Here is a 14,695-nt window from a genome sequence, read left to right on the forward strand (position 1 = left end):
CGAGTCAGTGTCTTTAGCCTGAGCTCTTGGGGCACCGGGGGCTCACTACCCACCACTCGGGGCAGGGTGCGTGCCAGGGCTCCGTTTCCTGCATCTCCTTGATCTCAGCCCCTTGGAAGCATCCGTCCTTGGTACCACATGCTGTGCTATCTTTGGCCTCTCTCAGCATGAGTGATTATTTATAGAAAGTCTTTGTTGAATACCCCTCACCCAGAAAGTCCTGACCATGAGTACGGGTGCAAAGACAGGCAACAGGTCAGGGGAGGACCATTCAGACTGACCCCAACAGAACATTACTCTCGAGAACTCTCGAATCCCCACGGCATGTCTGCGAGTCCTGTAAGCGGCTGCCCTGGGTCTTCCCCGAGGCACAGGGACGCTACTGCCCTCTGGAGGCCACTCTTTACACTGCCTGATTCCCTTTTCATAAAGAACACAGGCGAAGTCAGTCGAAGTAAATAAAGTCAAGAGAAAGAAACGAAGAAGAAGAATTCCAGAGACAAGATACAAGCATGAAACAGAGAATAATTTTCAAGGAGGCATAAAGCATGGCTGGTGTCAGTGGGACTAAATACCGGGATATGTGTTTTACTGAACGTCACTAAAGCTGCTAAATTAAAAACTTGCTGAAAATAGACAATTTAATTCTAGTCTTTATCCCATTGTCTTCTGTCCTGGACACTGGGAACTTCTCTGCCAGTTGTGGTTCTGCCACCCAGGGCGGTCTCTGCCCTGGGGAGGTCTCTGTCCTGGCCGCACTGGCCCTCCACCATCGTCCCCCAGCCTTCCCAGGGGCCAAGCCAGTCACTCCCTGGTCTGAATCAGAGGACACTTCCTTGCATCAGCATCTCCCCTGCTGTTCCATAAAAGAAGAGTGAGCCCCCTGGGTCGAATGGCAGAGAGAGGGCTCCTCACTGCAGGCCTCCTTAGGGCCTTTCAGGCCCTGCTGTGCTCAGGGTAAAGGGTCAGTGGCTTCTCTCAGAGATGGAGGTCAGAGCAGGAGGAACGTCCAGCCCCGGGGTCGGGGGATGCTTCTAGGTGATATTAGAGGAAAGAGAGCCAGCTGGGCCTGAGGGCACTGACTCTGCAGAGGGAGATGCTTCCAGGTGATATTAGAGGAAAGAGAGCCAGCTGGGCCTGAGGGCACTGACTCCGCAGACAGAGATGCAGAGTTTAAAAACTCCATGTTTCTGCCCCGTTGACATTTTAGATCAATTTTAGAACAACAAACCCCCCCCCCCCACCAAAACAAATAACAAAACACCTGACACTGATTCACCAGAAAGCCATGCAAAGAAAGGCACCTTCTACAAGTCAGGTGCTCCTCTTTGCAGATCATTTCCGGAGCACAGCTGTGAAGGGACTGAGGCTGGAAGGGCCCCTAACCTGTTCGAGGTCAGCTTAGACTGAGGAGAGGCCCCCCACCGTCCAAGCCCGGGAAGGGTGAGCCCCGGGCAGATCAGAGGCGGAATGCGGTGCGGACGGAAGCAGAGGGCTCAGCAGAGGCCCAGCCCGCTGGCAGCCCTACTTGTTATCCCCAAGGCCCTGGAGAGCAGTCTGTAGCCTGTGGCTGCAGAGCTGGACCACACCCCTCGTCCCACGTCTTCTGACATTGCATATCTCTGTTGAGCAGCCTTGTGCAATTTTACAGTTTTGAAGTACTTTTAATTTCTCAGAAATGAATTGATGTTAAGGTAAAAAGGCTCCACCCAAAGAAGCAACTAGAATGCGTTCTTTCCGGCCACCTTACCTGGTTCTCAGACAAGGTCTGGCCTCTCCGTCTGGGATGGTGAGATGCCACCCTCTGAGCCCAGATGCTTTCTTCATCCGAGGTGTCCACGTCGGCCAGATAGTGGGATGGGAGCTGCTCATTCCCGAGGACCTTTGTTCCTTTGGAGGAAGAGTGGGTTTGGATTATTTGGAGTGAAAAGCTGAAAGCCAATGGGCATTTTCTCCAAGGAAGAGAAATGAGACATCGAAGAAAACGGAGACATGATTCTATTCCACTGATATTATGGGGCTGAGATCCCTAAACCAAAATAAGAATGGAACAGAGTCCATGGTCCCACGCAAGGAATTTCAGGAGCAGAAGCCCCTGCCCCGGCCAGCACACACCGGGGGGCTCCAAGGTATGAAAGCCAGGTGGGCAAAGCAAATGTAATATAATTACATCACATGGAGTTCCATGCACCTGGGGTGTGGCAGACATGAGTCCCGGGAAGTTTCCACGAGTGGAGGTGACTTTGGGAAGTCTTTCCACATTGGTCACTGGGGACTGCTTTTCCTGCCAGACTAGTGATTCGCAGACTCACGGGCACGGGTCACCTATGGTGTGGCCTGAGATGCTTATTCCTGGGCTGTGTTGGTGGAAGAGCCCCATGTTCTCACCAGAAAGTACCCCCAGAGCTCCAGGGTGGCCTGGAGGGCACCACATCCAGCCGTGCCGGGACGGGGAGGGCTTGACCCTCCTGTGGGGCGACCCACAGGAGCCAGCGTCGCAGGAATCAGCTGCACAAGCTTGATGTGCAGCCGGCCACATGGCTCTGCCAGCACCCTGAACGACCTGGGGGCAAGGCCCTGAGCTCCAGGTGAGACTCTGGCCCTGTGCACACTGTGGTTTCAGCCTGGGAGACGTGTGCTAACGACCTGGTGATGCCGTGTTGGATGCCTGGCCCCCGTGAGCTCATAAATGTGCGTTGTCTTAAGCTGGTAGGTTTGTGATAAGTCGTTATGTGGCAAGGGCTAACAGATAACAACCATCCCATTTAGAGCCCACAACAGTGCGCTGAGTTAGGCACTAACCCTATTTTACAACGAGGAAACCGAGGCACGGCGGTTCAGAGGTCTGATCAAGTACACACAACACTCCTTTAAATTGCAGACCTTGTAGCTTGTCTGATGCACTATTAAGAGACAATACCGCCAATCAATCTCCAACGCACTCTTTTCTACCACACTCGCTGTAAGACGCTCCCAATTTGAGATGAGGTGACAAATGTGTCTTAGAATCAATGAAATCGGGTGGTGAGTTGGTCAAAAGAGCTGGGCTTGAAACTCAGAGCTGCCTGTCTCCCAGGCACATTTCCCAGCTCGATACTGTCTGTCTCAGCTTCTCCCTCTCCCCGCTGCGACCCCATCCACGTGCTGGGGTTGATTAGGGATCCTGGGAGGAAATGCGCGTGTCCAAGTCTTCATCCTATGACTTGGTCGATGTAGATTCATTTATTCATTGTTTATGGGGAAGTAAAACTGCCCTCCCACTGCCCCCAGACGCCTCCAGGATCTTAATGGGCGTGTGAATCATGAGATTACAGTCCCTATAATATAATGAAAAGGGAAAATGGAAAGCAGGCCCATTTCCTGGCAGATGGCATCTTAACCACCTTTCCCGGCAGCTGGCCCCATGCTGCAGCCACGTGGGAGCACGTCGGTGGGGAGCAGCCCGTGCTGCTTCTGTGGTCTCATTTGCTCCTTCATCACTAGGGTACCTGAACCCCCGGACCCCAGTGCACACTCCCCCAGGGCACAGGAACAGACAGTGATTCGGGATTTCATCATGAAGCCGACTGTCTGACAACAATATTAAACTGAGGATTTAAACTAGGGTCTAAGCACTTACGGACCTCCCGAGTCACAGCTGGGAGGGAGGTGGCCGAGAGGGAACCCACATCACACGTCCCAGGTTTGGAGCTGCCGTGCCCTGTGGTTAAGGTGGCCGGTCCGGGTGACCAGCGATCCGATCCTTTCAGGGACACCTGCCCATCCCTACCCCACTCCTGCTCGATGTCCCCCCGTCAGAGGTGGCGATGAGCTGTGTGGCCAGGGCAGGCGTCAATGCTGGTACTTCTGGGTGTTACCAGGGAAGCACCCAGCCCAGGGGAGCAGGGGTTGACGGCGTGTGCCAGGACTGCACATGCTGGACAATCACAGTGAAGGAAGGGCTACGCACTGAAAATCAGTCAGGGGGCTGGCACAGATCGGGGTGGTGGGGCAGGCTGCCAGCGACCCTCTCCTCCATGCAGAGCCCACGTGCAAGACGGTGGCCAAGGGCACCTACCAGGTGTCGCAGTGGTCCCCGGGGCCATCGTGCAAGACTCTCCCGGCAGGCAGAGCTCAGCGAGGGCGTCTGGTCCGGCAGGCGAGAGGCTGGCCATCTGCCCTTCTGGACAGGGGTGGCACCCAGAGGCCCTGGCATCAGCCTCGTCCAGGACCACGGGCTCCTGGGAAGTGGTCTCCTCTGTGCAGGTCTCATCTGTGAACGTCTGAGCACACGGGGCCTGTTGGCAGGTTTTACTAGGAAAGGGCAGCTCCGTGGAATGTGGGTCTTTCCAGTCCAAGTCTTGGGGGTTTCCAGGCATCACGTGACCGACCGAACACCGGACACCCATCCTCTCTGCCCCTTGCAACTCAATTCCCTTTCATTTCAAAGGGCTCCGGACTTGCCGCTAGAGCAGGACCCGTGGCCCAAAGACCTTTTGGGTGCTGGCTCCCAGCTCCCCGCCCTGTTGTGTCCCCGCCCGCAGGCGTCTGCAGATCAGCCCCGGAAGACCGAGCCTGGCCCCAGCTCTGGGCTGGCGCCATTTGAGCCCAGGCACTGAGATGTCAGGGCTCCAGCTGAGGGGGTCCTCGCTCTGGGGCTCGTGCCCCGGCTGCCTGTGCTGCGTGTGACGGTCCTGTGCGTGCCGGGCTCAGTCTCTAGTCCCTTTGGGAATGGATCCTGTGAGGCTGAGAGGACCACCCCTCGTCCAGGTGAGGCGAGGGGACGGAGCCTCACGCAGGTTCCCCAGACCAAGGGCACACAGCTAAGGAGCAGAGTGACTACACGGCCGGTTCTCCTGGGCGGCCCCCGTGGATGCCGCGTGTCCTGGTGTGATTATTAACGGCAGCCTATCCCGCCTACAAGACTACCCTAGTCTGGGCAATGACGTAGAGGACCCCGCTAATCAGACGCAGTGGGTGCGGGCACACGTCGGGCCCTGGCTGATCCTCTGCCCTCGCTCTTGAGTCTCGGGGGTGCTGCCTTCATTCGGGGACAAGCACCCACCCCGAACGCCCCAGGGCCCTGACTCATTTGCCCCGCACCGCACTTCTCCGAGCAGCCGATCCCGCCTCTCCAGGGACCGGAGGGTGTGACGTTTCTATGCCCCCCACCCCAGCTGTCCCCCTGCCTGTCATGCCCCCATGGCCATCAGACTGTTTCCCAGAATGCTGTCCCCCCACCTGGGGCCTGAAAACCTATCGCCCAGGTTATCCTGGGATGGCTGCGGGCAGAAAAGAGAGCCCACTGACCTGCAGGTTGTCCGCGGCCCCTGAGACCAAGGACAGGCTTGGGGGGGGCCCGCAGGACGGAGTGGAGTCGTCAGAGTCTGCCTCGAAGTCCAAGCCGTGAACGGGGAGGACGCGCTTCTTCCGAGCAGGAAGGGATGCGGGAAAGAGGAGGAGAGGGAGGGTCAGCCTGACTGAGGGCCACACGCCCTCACCTCGGGCAGCGGGGAGGGCATCTCCAAGGGCACAGCCACCTCCTGAGGCGGCACCGGGGGGCTGCCCAGAGCCGCCCCGCCCGTCACAGGCTCTGCATCCCCAGCGCCTCTTAGAAGAGCGGAAGGAATCACCCGCTCAGCCCCCGACGGGCACACGGCTGCTCAAAGGTGCTGAGGACCTCTGAGGACCAGGAGTGCCGCCCTGGGGGGCAGGCAGGCTTCTCTGGGCTGACGGGTGCTTCTCACCCCTCACCCCTTAGCGAATGAGGGGTGCCCAGCGCCGGGAAGCAGAGGGGGGAGGGAGCTCCAGAGAGCTCCATCATCTTTAGATGCATGCAAGAGCAGAGTTTATTCCAAATCCTTCCCTCATAATGGTTTCCATCCTTTAAACATATTGTGTAGGGAATAATCAACACTGGATAGTATTCACTGAGCTTAGTAAACGGGACATATAAAATTGTCTCATAAACAGATGCCTACGGTCCCCAGGGAGCAGCCGCGCAGACCAGCCGGCGAGGTTCTCAGAGACCCTGTCACTCTCCAAGGGTCTCCATCCAACATCACCGCCCGCACCGCCCCGCCCCACCCCTCCCCTCCCTCCTGCTCCCCTTCTGTTGACCTGCCCAGAAACCCCGGGGATTACCTTGCTTGTCTTTATCACCAAAAATAAGTTAAAAAGTAAGTGAAAGCAGAAGCAGACACCAATAAAAAACAAGGCTCATGGCTGGCTATAAACAAAAGCAAGGAAGTTCACAGAGGAAAGCCGGAAGGGGTCTGCTTCCCTGAAAGGTGCAAAGGCTGCTTCCGGGGGACACCAGTGCCCTCACGACCACGTGCCCTGAGGACGCTGGCCGGACGTCCAGGCGGGCCTCTCTGCAGGCCCCGCTCCCCTGCAGCTTGCGCTGGGGTTTGCTATGGTGAGACCTGTGCCGAGAGTGCACTGCTGCTTGGTGCAAAGTGATCTCAGGGGCTGCGGGGCGTGGTGAAGGCAGGCGGGTCTTGGCGCTCCTGCCCCGCGGAGTGATGGAGAGCCTGAGACTTTCAGGAAGTCAGAACCCGAGCCTCCAGCATCAGGGAGGGCGGGGCTGGGGGAAGACTTACTTTGCTTCCAGCGGGCTGGGCCTGGGCCACTGTGTCCTGTTCTCTGTCTTCATCCATCTTCTCACTGTCTCCACTTCTCCCCCCGGGGCCTGGCTCAGGCCCACCTGCAACGGACGCCTGCATGACTCCACCAGGAGAAGACCATCCGTCCATCCATCCACTCACCCCTCCACCCACCCACCCCTCCATCTGCTGTGAAGCAACCAGGCAAGGCCCTCTACAGGCCTCCCAAAGACCTATCTGAGCATCAGTTAGAGCTGGTCTGAATCAGCAGAAAACGAATACTCTGCATCAGTTTCACCAATGGTCACCTTCACTGACTGCTTCCTAAGCAGTCTGAAGACACCGCAGTGTGTGGGTGAAGTAGGCCTGGAGCTAAGTCACCTTTCCCCAAACTAACCTCTTCACTTTCAGTCTCATTTCACCTGCTTCTCAGCCCCGGGCCTCCCTCCCCTCCCTTCTCTGCCCCCCAGGACGCCTTCTCCACCTGAGCCCCCGGGCCTGTCCCCCGACCCCCAGCACAGCCTCACTCTTCCCTCTTTTCCCCCAGTCACGCTGGCCTGGCCGGTGTCTGTTCCCTCAGGTCACGACGAAAGAGTGATGAAGTGCGTTCTGGGGTTTTAGTCTCGAGGCCCCATGGATCACCCACCTTCCTCAGGGGCCAGGGGCACCCCGGCATCCTTGTGAGCACAAAGGACTTACTGTTGACGTCAGGTGAGCTCTGCACTCGGTCAGGTAAACCTATAACCGAAGAAAAGCTCTCAGCAAAGACCCCGACGGCCCCCATCAGCTACACCCCTGCGTTAGGCCCTGCCTGGACCAGCTTTCAAAACACTAACTTGAATCATTTCTCCTTCTTTTTTACGTTTGACTACTTCTTTTTAAAGGTACAACTTTCCCGATTTTGTGCTCTTTCCGTGTGCCCTTTCTTGGTGTGCTGTCTTCACAGGTGCCAGCAGGGAGAATGCAGCCCCTGGACCATCACCCCACCTGAGACCCGCCTCACCGGGTTCGGAGCAGCGGCTGGAATCAGATTTTTTGTTGCCCCCCCCCCCCCCCAGTGCCACCTCCTGGCCCTCGGTGGTGACAGTTCTGAAACTGGCCGCTTCTGGGTGGCCCTGGCTCCCAGCTCTGGACCCTGGCCGGGCGTCAGAATCCCCGTGACCTTTTACCTAACGCAGATTCCTGAGCCCACCCCAGTCCCTAGAAATCAGAACCTCCCGGGGCCAGGACCAGGTCCTCAGGGCTGTAACGTGGCCTGTGGTTTCCCACCGTGAACGGGGCCTTCGGCGTTGAGATTCTGACGCTTCGCGGTGTGGCTTTTCCCGGGCTACCTGTGGTTCCCACACCTGAGCCCTGCGGCGACGGTGAAACCACACTCCTGCTGCAGGAAGATCCCTCAGCTGGCTCCGGGCCGGCCGAGCAGGCATGGGGCCGTGGGTGCATGCGGCTGTGGGATTTACTGATGGGCTCCAACCGAGACAGAAATATCGGCCACGAAGCAGCAGCCCGGCGAGGAGGTGGGGGAAACTCCCGAAGAACAGGGTGACGGTGCCCCCCGCCCCAGCGTGTCACCAGGACACTCCTAGTGACGCCAGGTGTCGCAGCACGGTTATCAGGAGAGCCACTTTTACTCTTAACAATGTCCTGGTTTCGATGATTTACCATATGCCCCCTGCACCCCCGGCCCAAGGAAGCCCCCTCCCCCTGTGGTCTGTTGCTCCAGGTGCCAAAAGCCATCACAGGTGAGGATGCCTTTCGGTGGTCTGTCCTAAATTGAACAGTGTGCTAAGGTCGCTCAGAAACACCTGTGCCAGGCCCAGTGAGTGTGCAAATGCCCTGAGGGTGGCCATGCCTACCTCCTGCATCTGCCTGTCAACGTGGGGCTTTAAGGGGCACAAGACACAAGTAAGGCGCCTCTCCAGAAGGCCTGGGGGAGACGCCCAGGCTGGGGCACGGTGAGGACACCCCTAATCCCAGAAGCACCGCCTCTGCTTGGGACGTGCAGGAGCTCCAGACCCCAGGGCATTCTCCTCGGTGCCCCAGATGGAGACGGTCAAGACACCGAGCCCCCAGATACCGGCCTGACAGGCCGTCACAGCCCGAAGGCCTGGCCAGGTGTTGGCAGAGCCTGGGACTCAGGTGACAGGGGCAAGGCAAGAGCTTCCCGAAAACACCGCTCAGTTCTCTCCATTCAAGTTCAGGAGGCACTTCTAAGCTCAGGCAGTCTCACATCCTTCCCCTGATATATCCCGCTCCCCAAATGGCTTCAAGGTGGGCAACACGGGTGAGCGCACGTTTAGCGTAAGAACACAGTCTGGACCTCAAGTTCTTCATGGAATAAATACTTGGATTCAAAATACTAAAAGAAACGATTGAGCTACAACCCATCTCTTTCAGTCTCGATGATCATCAGACTCAACGGGGAACGTTTGCTGAAAAGACAGAGTCTAGGCCCCATACTGGATGCCCAGGGAGAAGGCTCACTCCTTACCTGCTCCCTGCAGCCGCCCGCAGAGGGACCGGACTACCTGGGCACCCCCGAAGCACTTGAAGCGGGCTCTCACATGCCCGTAGTACCACTCCAGGGAGCCCCTCTTCACCTGCCTGCAGAGACACAGAGCTCAGGCCCGGGCGGCACACACCCCCGCGTCCCCGGAAGGGGCAGGCCGGGCCCCCCGCCAGCAGGGCCACTTGATCTCCAGGTCCCGGCTCACCTGGCTAGGTGGCAGGGGTCGCAGAGCCAGCCCTGCTCCTCCGGGGTGTGGCCGCAGCCTTTGCAGGTGAAGAGGCCGCAGTCCAGGCATTGCCTCTTGGGCGTCTCGAGGAGCCGGTAGGGCTGCAGGCAGCGGGCACAGTGGGTGTTGCTCAGGTGGGCCGTGTCCGGAAGCAGCTCCCTCTTGGAGTTTTCCTGCTTAATCTTGCCTTTCAAACCCCTGAATCGGAAACAAGAAAATATTGGATGCCTTGTTTTCGCAACAGGCTTTAAATTCAAGGGCACGCACACACACACACACACACACACACACACACACACGACTCTCAGATGCAGAAAACAGTGACCCGAAGTCAGGTAGCACCATGACTTTCTTTCATTGCCAAAGGGCTGCGAACCACACAGGTTCAGAATCACAGGAGGGAACAGGCCCACCACTGCCCGCACCACCTCACGTAACTCCGTATAGTGGGAAGAGGATGCACAGAGGTCCTGGACCCCAGGTTGGTTCCCCAGCTCTGACCCTGAACCCGGAGCTTTTCTGATGCAGAGCCCAGAGCTTGGAGACTGTATAGCTGGATGAGTGTGGACCTGTGGCCATCAGCACCCAGTGTCCAAGCTCCGTCAGACCAGATGGGGTTGGCGGCTCTGGGAAACCAGCGGGGATGGGGGCCCGGTGAGGTCCTGGGGGTGCAGCTTGGTTGGGCCAGACAGTTATCTAGAGCCAATCTGTGGCCCAGTTTAACTGTTTAGCAGGAGGTTAGAGAAGAGAGAAAAATCCAGGAGGTTCCTGGGCCGGTCAGAGCAGCAGCAGGAAGAGTCCCAGAGGCTGGAGCAGGACGTCTCATGTAGATGGCGGGCCAGGCCGACGCTCTCCTCCGTGAGGCCCAGGCCAGCCACGCCTGCTCGGCCACCCTGGCCTGAGTTAATGGTCCTGAGCTGAGGATGACACCAGGTAAGCGGAGGTCAGGTCGGCGCCCGACAGTAAGAGCTGAGAAGCTGAACCCACACAGGTTAAGAGAGCCATAAAGGTTCAGGATCACAGCGGTCCCACTGCTGCCCGAACAGGCCCCCCTAAAAAGGCCACGCAGGGCCCTGAGGGCAAAGTCAGATCGTACTTCCTCCTCGGGCAGGTTTGGGTCTCTTCCAGCAGGGGTGCAGGTGGAGCTGACTCCCCAGGTTGTCCCTACAGAGCGAAAGGCTGAAATGGCTTGGCCTGGAGAGTGTCCAGAGCAGGAGTGATCCAGCACCCAAGTCCCAGGAAACCAGCTCCCACCCTCAGGTCTTCAGTAGCAGCTTCCGGGTGAACTCGCCAAATGGAAGATGTGCCCCCGGATAATAAACACAACGCTTTTGTTCTGGTCTGCAGAGAACGTCTGCCACACGTAATATTTTTAGTTTCAGATGAGATCAAATTAATCCATTCTTAGTGACAAAAACGAGCCAGACACTAGGTGCCATTGTCTCCCGAGAACTCTGTAGAGAGCGTGGTTTCTGACGGGGATGCCCCAGAGCCGGGTGCAGGCTGAAGACAGGGCAGCGACTCTAAGGAGCTTTGGGTGCCTCCTTCTGATTCCATGAGGCACGGACTACACTGCACCGATTTCCCCTACCAAATATGCCCTAAAATACTCATGAAGACAGAGACAAAAATAAGACTCTTGTCTCAGCTTCAAAAGCCAAGAAAAAAAAGCCCAGTGGTGGCAGGAACCTAGGAAGAATACTGTCATCCACTGACTACAGGCTAGATAAAGCTGCATTGACAAGGTAGAGCAAGTGTCTTCCTTAAACAGCAGAGCACCTGGGGCCAGGTGGGAAGGGCCTAGTGTCCTCCACGTCCACTCTTGATGTATCTGCTTCAGCCAGAAAACCTAAAGGCCACCCCTTGGCTGGGCAGGGCCTTGTCCAGCTTCTCTCCCGGCATGGGTCCCCCATTCTCCATCCAGGTAGAGCCGGACCCCAGGGAAGAAAGACGAGGACGTGTAGAGGTACACTGCATCCCAGGATGTGAAGTCCTCTTAAATAAGAGCCCGTGAGAGTCCTGGGGTGGTGGCTGGAAACTTTCAGGTGTTGAATTTGGGGGAACAGATAATGATCCTCTGCTTCAGATTCCTTTTTTGTGAATATATTTATTTGTAATATATATTATTTTTCAAAAATTTTAATTTTAAATTTAATTTTAATTTTTAAAAATTAAAACAATTTTATTGGAGTATTGTTGATGTACAATGTTGTGTTAGTTTCTGCTGTACAGCACAGTGAATCTGTTATACATATACATATATCCACTCTTTGTTAGATTCTTTTACCATATAGGTCATTATAGAGTACTGAGTAGAGTTCCCTGTACTATACAGTAGGTCCTTATTAGTTATCGATTTTATATGTAGTAGTGTGTATATGTCAATCACAATCTCCCAATTTATCCCCCCTACCTCCCCCCGGTAACCATAAGTTTGTTTTCTACATCTGTGACTCTGCTTCAGATTCTTTAAAACATGACTTCTCTTCTTCACAGCTGGAAAACAGGACGGAGGGAAGAGGGGACCCCGCATTGGTCCAGCAGAGTAACACCAGATGCCTGCCAACCAGAGGGCACATCAACGGACCTGAAGGATCGTGAGGGGCCAGAGCCATCCATATACCCTGCTTATCGCAATCACAGGGTCGACCAGATGTCCCTGCACTACAGGCAGGGACAAGCCCAACATGCAGCTACAAGTTAAGGTCACCTTCAGGAATAAAAGATGCCTTGAATGTGATTTACTACACAGTAGTAGTAAACAGAGGAAGACTTGAAACTAGTCTGCTTGGTGTGCTGAGTCGGCACAAGAGAGAGGAGCAGGAGGTAAGAAGAAGCCAGGCTGAGCTGGAAAGACCACAGGCTATGTTCACCGAGGTGGGGAAGACTGGGCTAAAGTGAAGATGCAAAGGAACTGAGGTTGCCAATGGGGAGGGAAACGGGCAGAACATCAAGTCCAGGGATTCAGAACAGTGGTTCTCAAGGTGCGGTCCAGGGACCTACAGGGGTACCTGAGACCCTTTGACAGGGTCCACAAGGTCAAAACTCTTCTCATAATAACACTAAGGTGATATTTGTCTGTTTTGCTCTTTGACCCCTGCACCGATGGTGCAAAAGCTATGGTGGGTGAAAGTTCTGGGGCCCTAGCACAGATCAAGCCAGAGGTACAGAGTGTACCGGCAGTCAATCTGCTCTCTGCCAGAAAAGAAAAGAAAGGAAAGCATGTCTTGATGAAGTGCATCTTTGGCTAAAAGTGTGTCAAGTGACAGTATTTGTTGCCACTGACAAAACTCAAGCTTTCAAGCTCAAAGACTTTTGGAAAACTTTTACGTCTCTGCTGACTTGAGCCTCTCAGTGAGTTTTCATCACTGAGAGGTTTCTGATAAGATCAGCAGTGATGGTAATGAATGTGATTTTTTGGGTTCTGTATAATGAAACGTGTCGACGTTTGGAAAGTCTGCATAGGTGTCACAAAATCACGCGTGGATAGAAGATTGACCCCAAGTGCAAGATGGACCAATGGATTTTAATGTAACAGGAAAGGTAAAGTTCATTGACATGGTTTCAGATTCCACACTGTAACTTCCTTTAAGAAACTACTGTAACTTCCTTTAAGAAACTACCAGTCATTGGGTTTTCGTGTATTATCAAAACAATGTCCATAATTATGTGAAAAAGCTACTAAAACACTCCTGCTTTTTCCTACTACATATCTGTGTGAGGCTAGATTTTCTTCCAACACCTCAGACAAAACAACATATTACAACACATTGAACGCAGAAGAAATACCAGAATTCAGCTATCTCCGATTATGCCAGACATTAAAGGGATTTTCAAAAAATACAGAACAATGCCATTGTCCTCACTCATGTTTTTATTTTGGAGAAAAAGTTATTTTTCATAAAAATTTTATTATGTTGTAAGGGGTTTATTGTTGTTTTAAATAAATGAATGACTATTTTTAAAACGCCCAGTTTTAATTTTTGATGGGATAAATATTGACAGCTATAACCCAGCTAAACAAAAGCTCCTTGGGGTTCTCAGTAATTTAAGAATATAAAGGGTCCCTCAGACCAAAATATTTGAGAACTGCTGATTTGGAAGTCACACATTTACTCTCCTAGAATGCAAAGAAAAGGGCTGAGGAGACAGAAATGTGGAGAGAAGATGACGGCCAAGGCAGAGAAGGGCAAACACCTGACGGGTAATAAGGCACACCTTGGAGATACTGTGGGTTCAGTTCCAGACCACCGCAACAAAATGAATATTGCAATAAAGGAAGTCGCAGGAATTTCTTGGTTTCCCAGGGCAAATAAAAGTTATGTTTACACTATACTGAAGTCTATCAGATGTGCAATAAGCATTATGTTTGAAAAAATAATGCACATACCTTAATTAAAATATTTTCTTGTTAAAAATTGCTAACCTTCTTCTGAGTCATATTCTTTTTGCGGGTGGAGGGTCTTGCCTGTGTGTCGGTGGCTGCTGACTGATCAGGGTGGTGGGTGCTGAATGCTAGGGCGGCTGCGGCGATTTCCTAAAATAAGACAACAATGAAGTTCGCTGCATGGACTCTTCGTTTCATGAATAATTTCTCTGTAGCATGCAACGCTATTTGATAGCAATTTACCCATAGCAGAACTTCTTTCAAAATTGGAGTCAATTCTCTCAAATCCTGTTGCTGGTGTTACCAACTCGGTTTATGGAATATTCTAAATCCTTTGTCATCATTTCAACAATCTTCACACCATCTTCACCAGGAGTAGATCCATCTCAAGAAACCACTTTCTTTGCTCATCCATGAGAAGCAACTCCTCATCTGTTCAAGTTGTATCATGAGATTGCAGCAATTCAGTCACATCTGGAGCCCCACTTCTAATTCTAGTTTTCTCACTGTGTCCACCCCATCTGCAGTTACTTCTTCCACTGGAGTCTTGAACCCCTCAAAGTCATCCGTGAGAGTTGGAATCAACTTCTTACAAACTCCTGTGAATGTTGATACTTGGACCTCTTCCCATGAATCATGGATGTTCTTCATGGCATCTAGAATGACAAATCCTTTCCAAGATGTTTTCAATTTACTTTTCCCGGATTCATCAGAGGAATCACTGTCTCTGGCAGCTGTGGCCTCATGAAAGGCATTTCTTAAAGAATAAGACTTAGAAGTCAAAATTACTCCTCAATCCATGGGCTGCAGAATGGATGTGTCTTAGCAGGCACGAAAACAATATTAATCTCATTGTCCATCTCCATCAGAGCTCTTGGGTGACCAGGTACGTTGTCAATGAGCAGTATTATTTTGAAAGCAATCTTTTTCTGAGCAGTAGGTCTCATCAGTGAGCTTAAAATATTCAGTAAACCGTATTGTAAACAGAT

At 53.6% G+C, this 14,695-nt stretch overlaps 1 protein-coding gene across 1 annotated transcript in view; it reads right to left on the reverse strand.

Annotated features, from left to right (window-relative positions):
* The window catches only part of MLPH (melanophilin), a 41,076-nt gene that overhangs the window by 12,695 nt on the left and 13,686 nt on the right, over positions 1-14,695 (reverse strand). The window contains 7 exon segments of the mRNA XM_068543716.1: positions 1,751-1,890; positions 4,058-4,262; positions 5,290-5,406; positions 6,582-6,685; positions 7,284-7,322; positions 9,076-9,188; positions 9,299-9,517. Of these exon segments, the coding sequence (XP_068399817.1) occupies positions 1,751-1,890; positions 4,058-4,262; positions 5,290-5,406; positions 6,582-6,685; positions 7,284-7,322; positions 9,076-9,188; positions 9,299-9,517 (937 nt within the window).

The sequence above is a fragment of the Eschrichtius robustus genome, chromosome 5 (assembly GCF_028021215.1).
Source record: "Eschrichtius robustus isolate mEscRob2 chromosome 5, mEscRob2.pri, whole genome shotgun sequence".
In the NCBI taxonomy this organism is placed as follows: Eukaryota; Metazoa; Chordata; class Mammalia; order Artiodactyla; family Eschrichtiidae; genus Eschrichtius; species Eschrichtius robustus.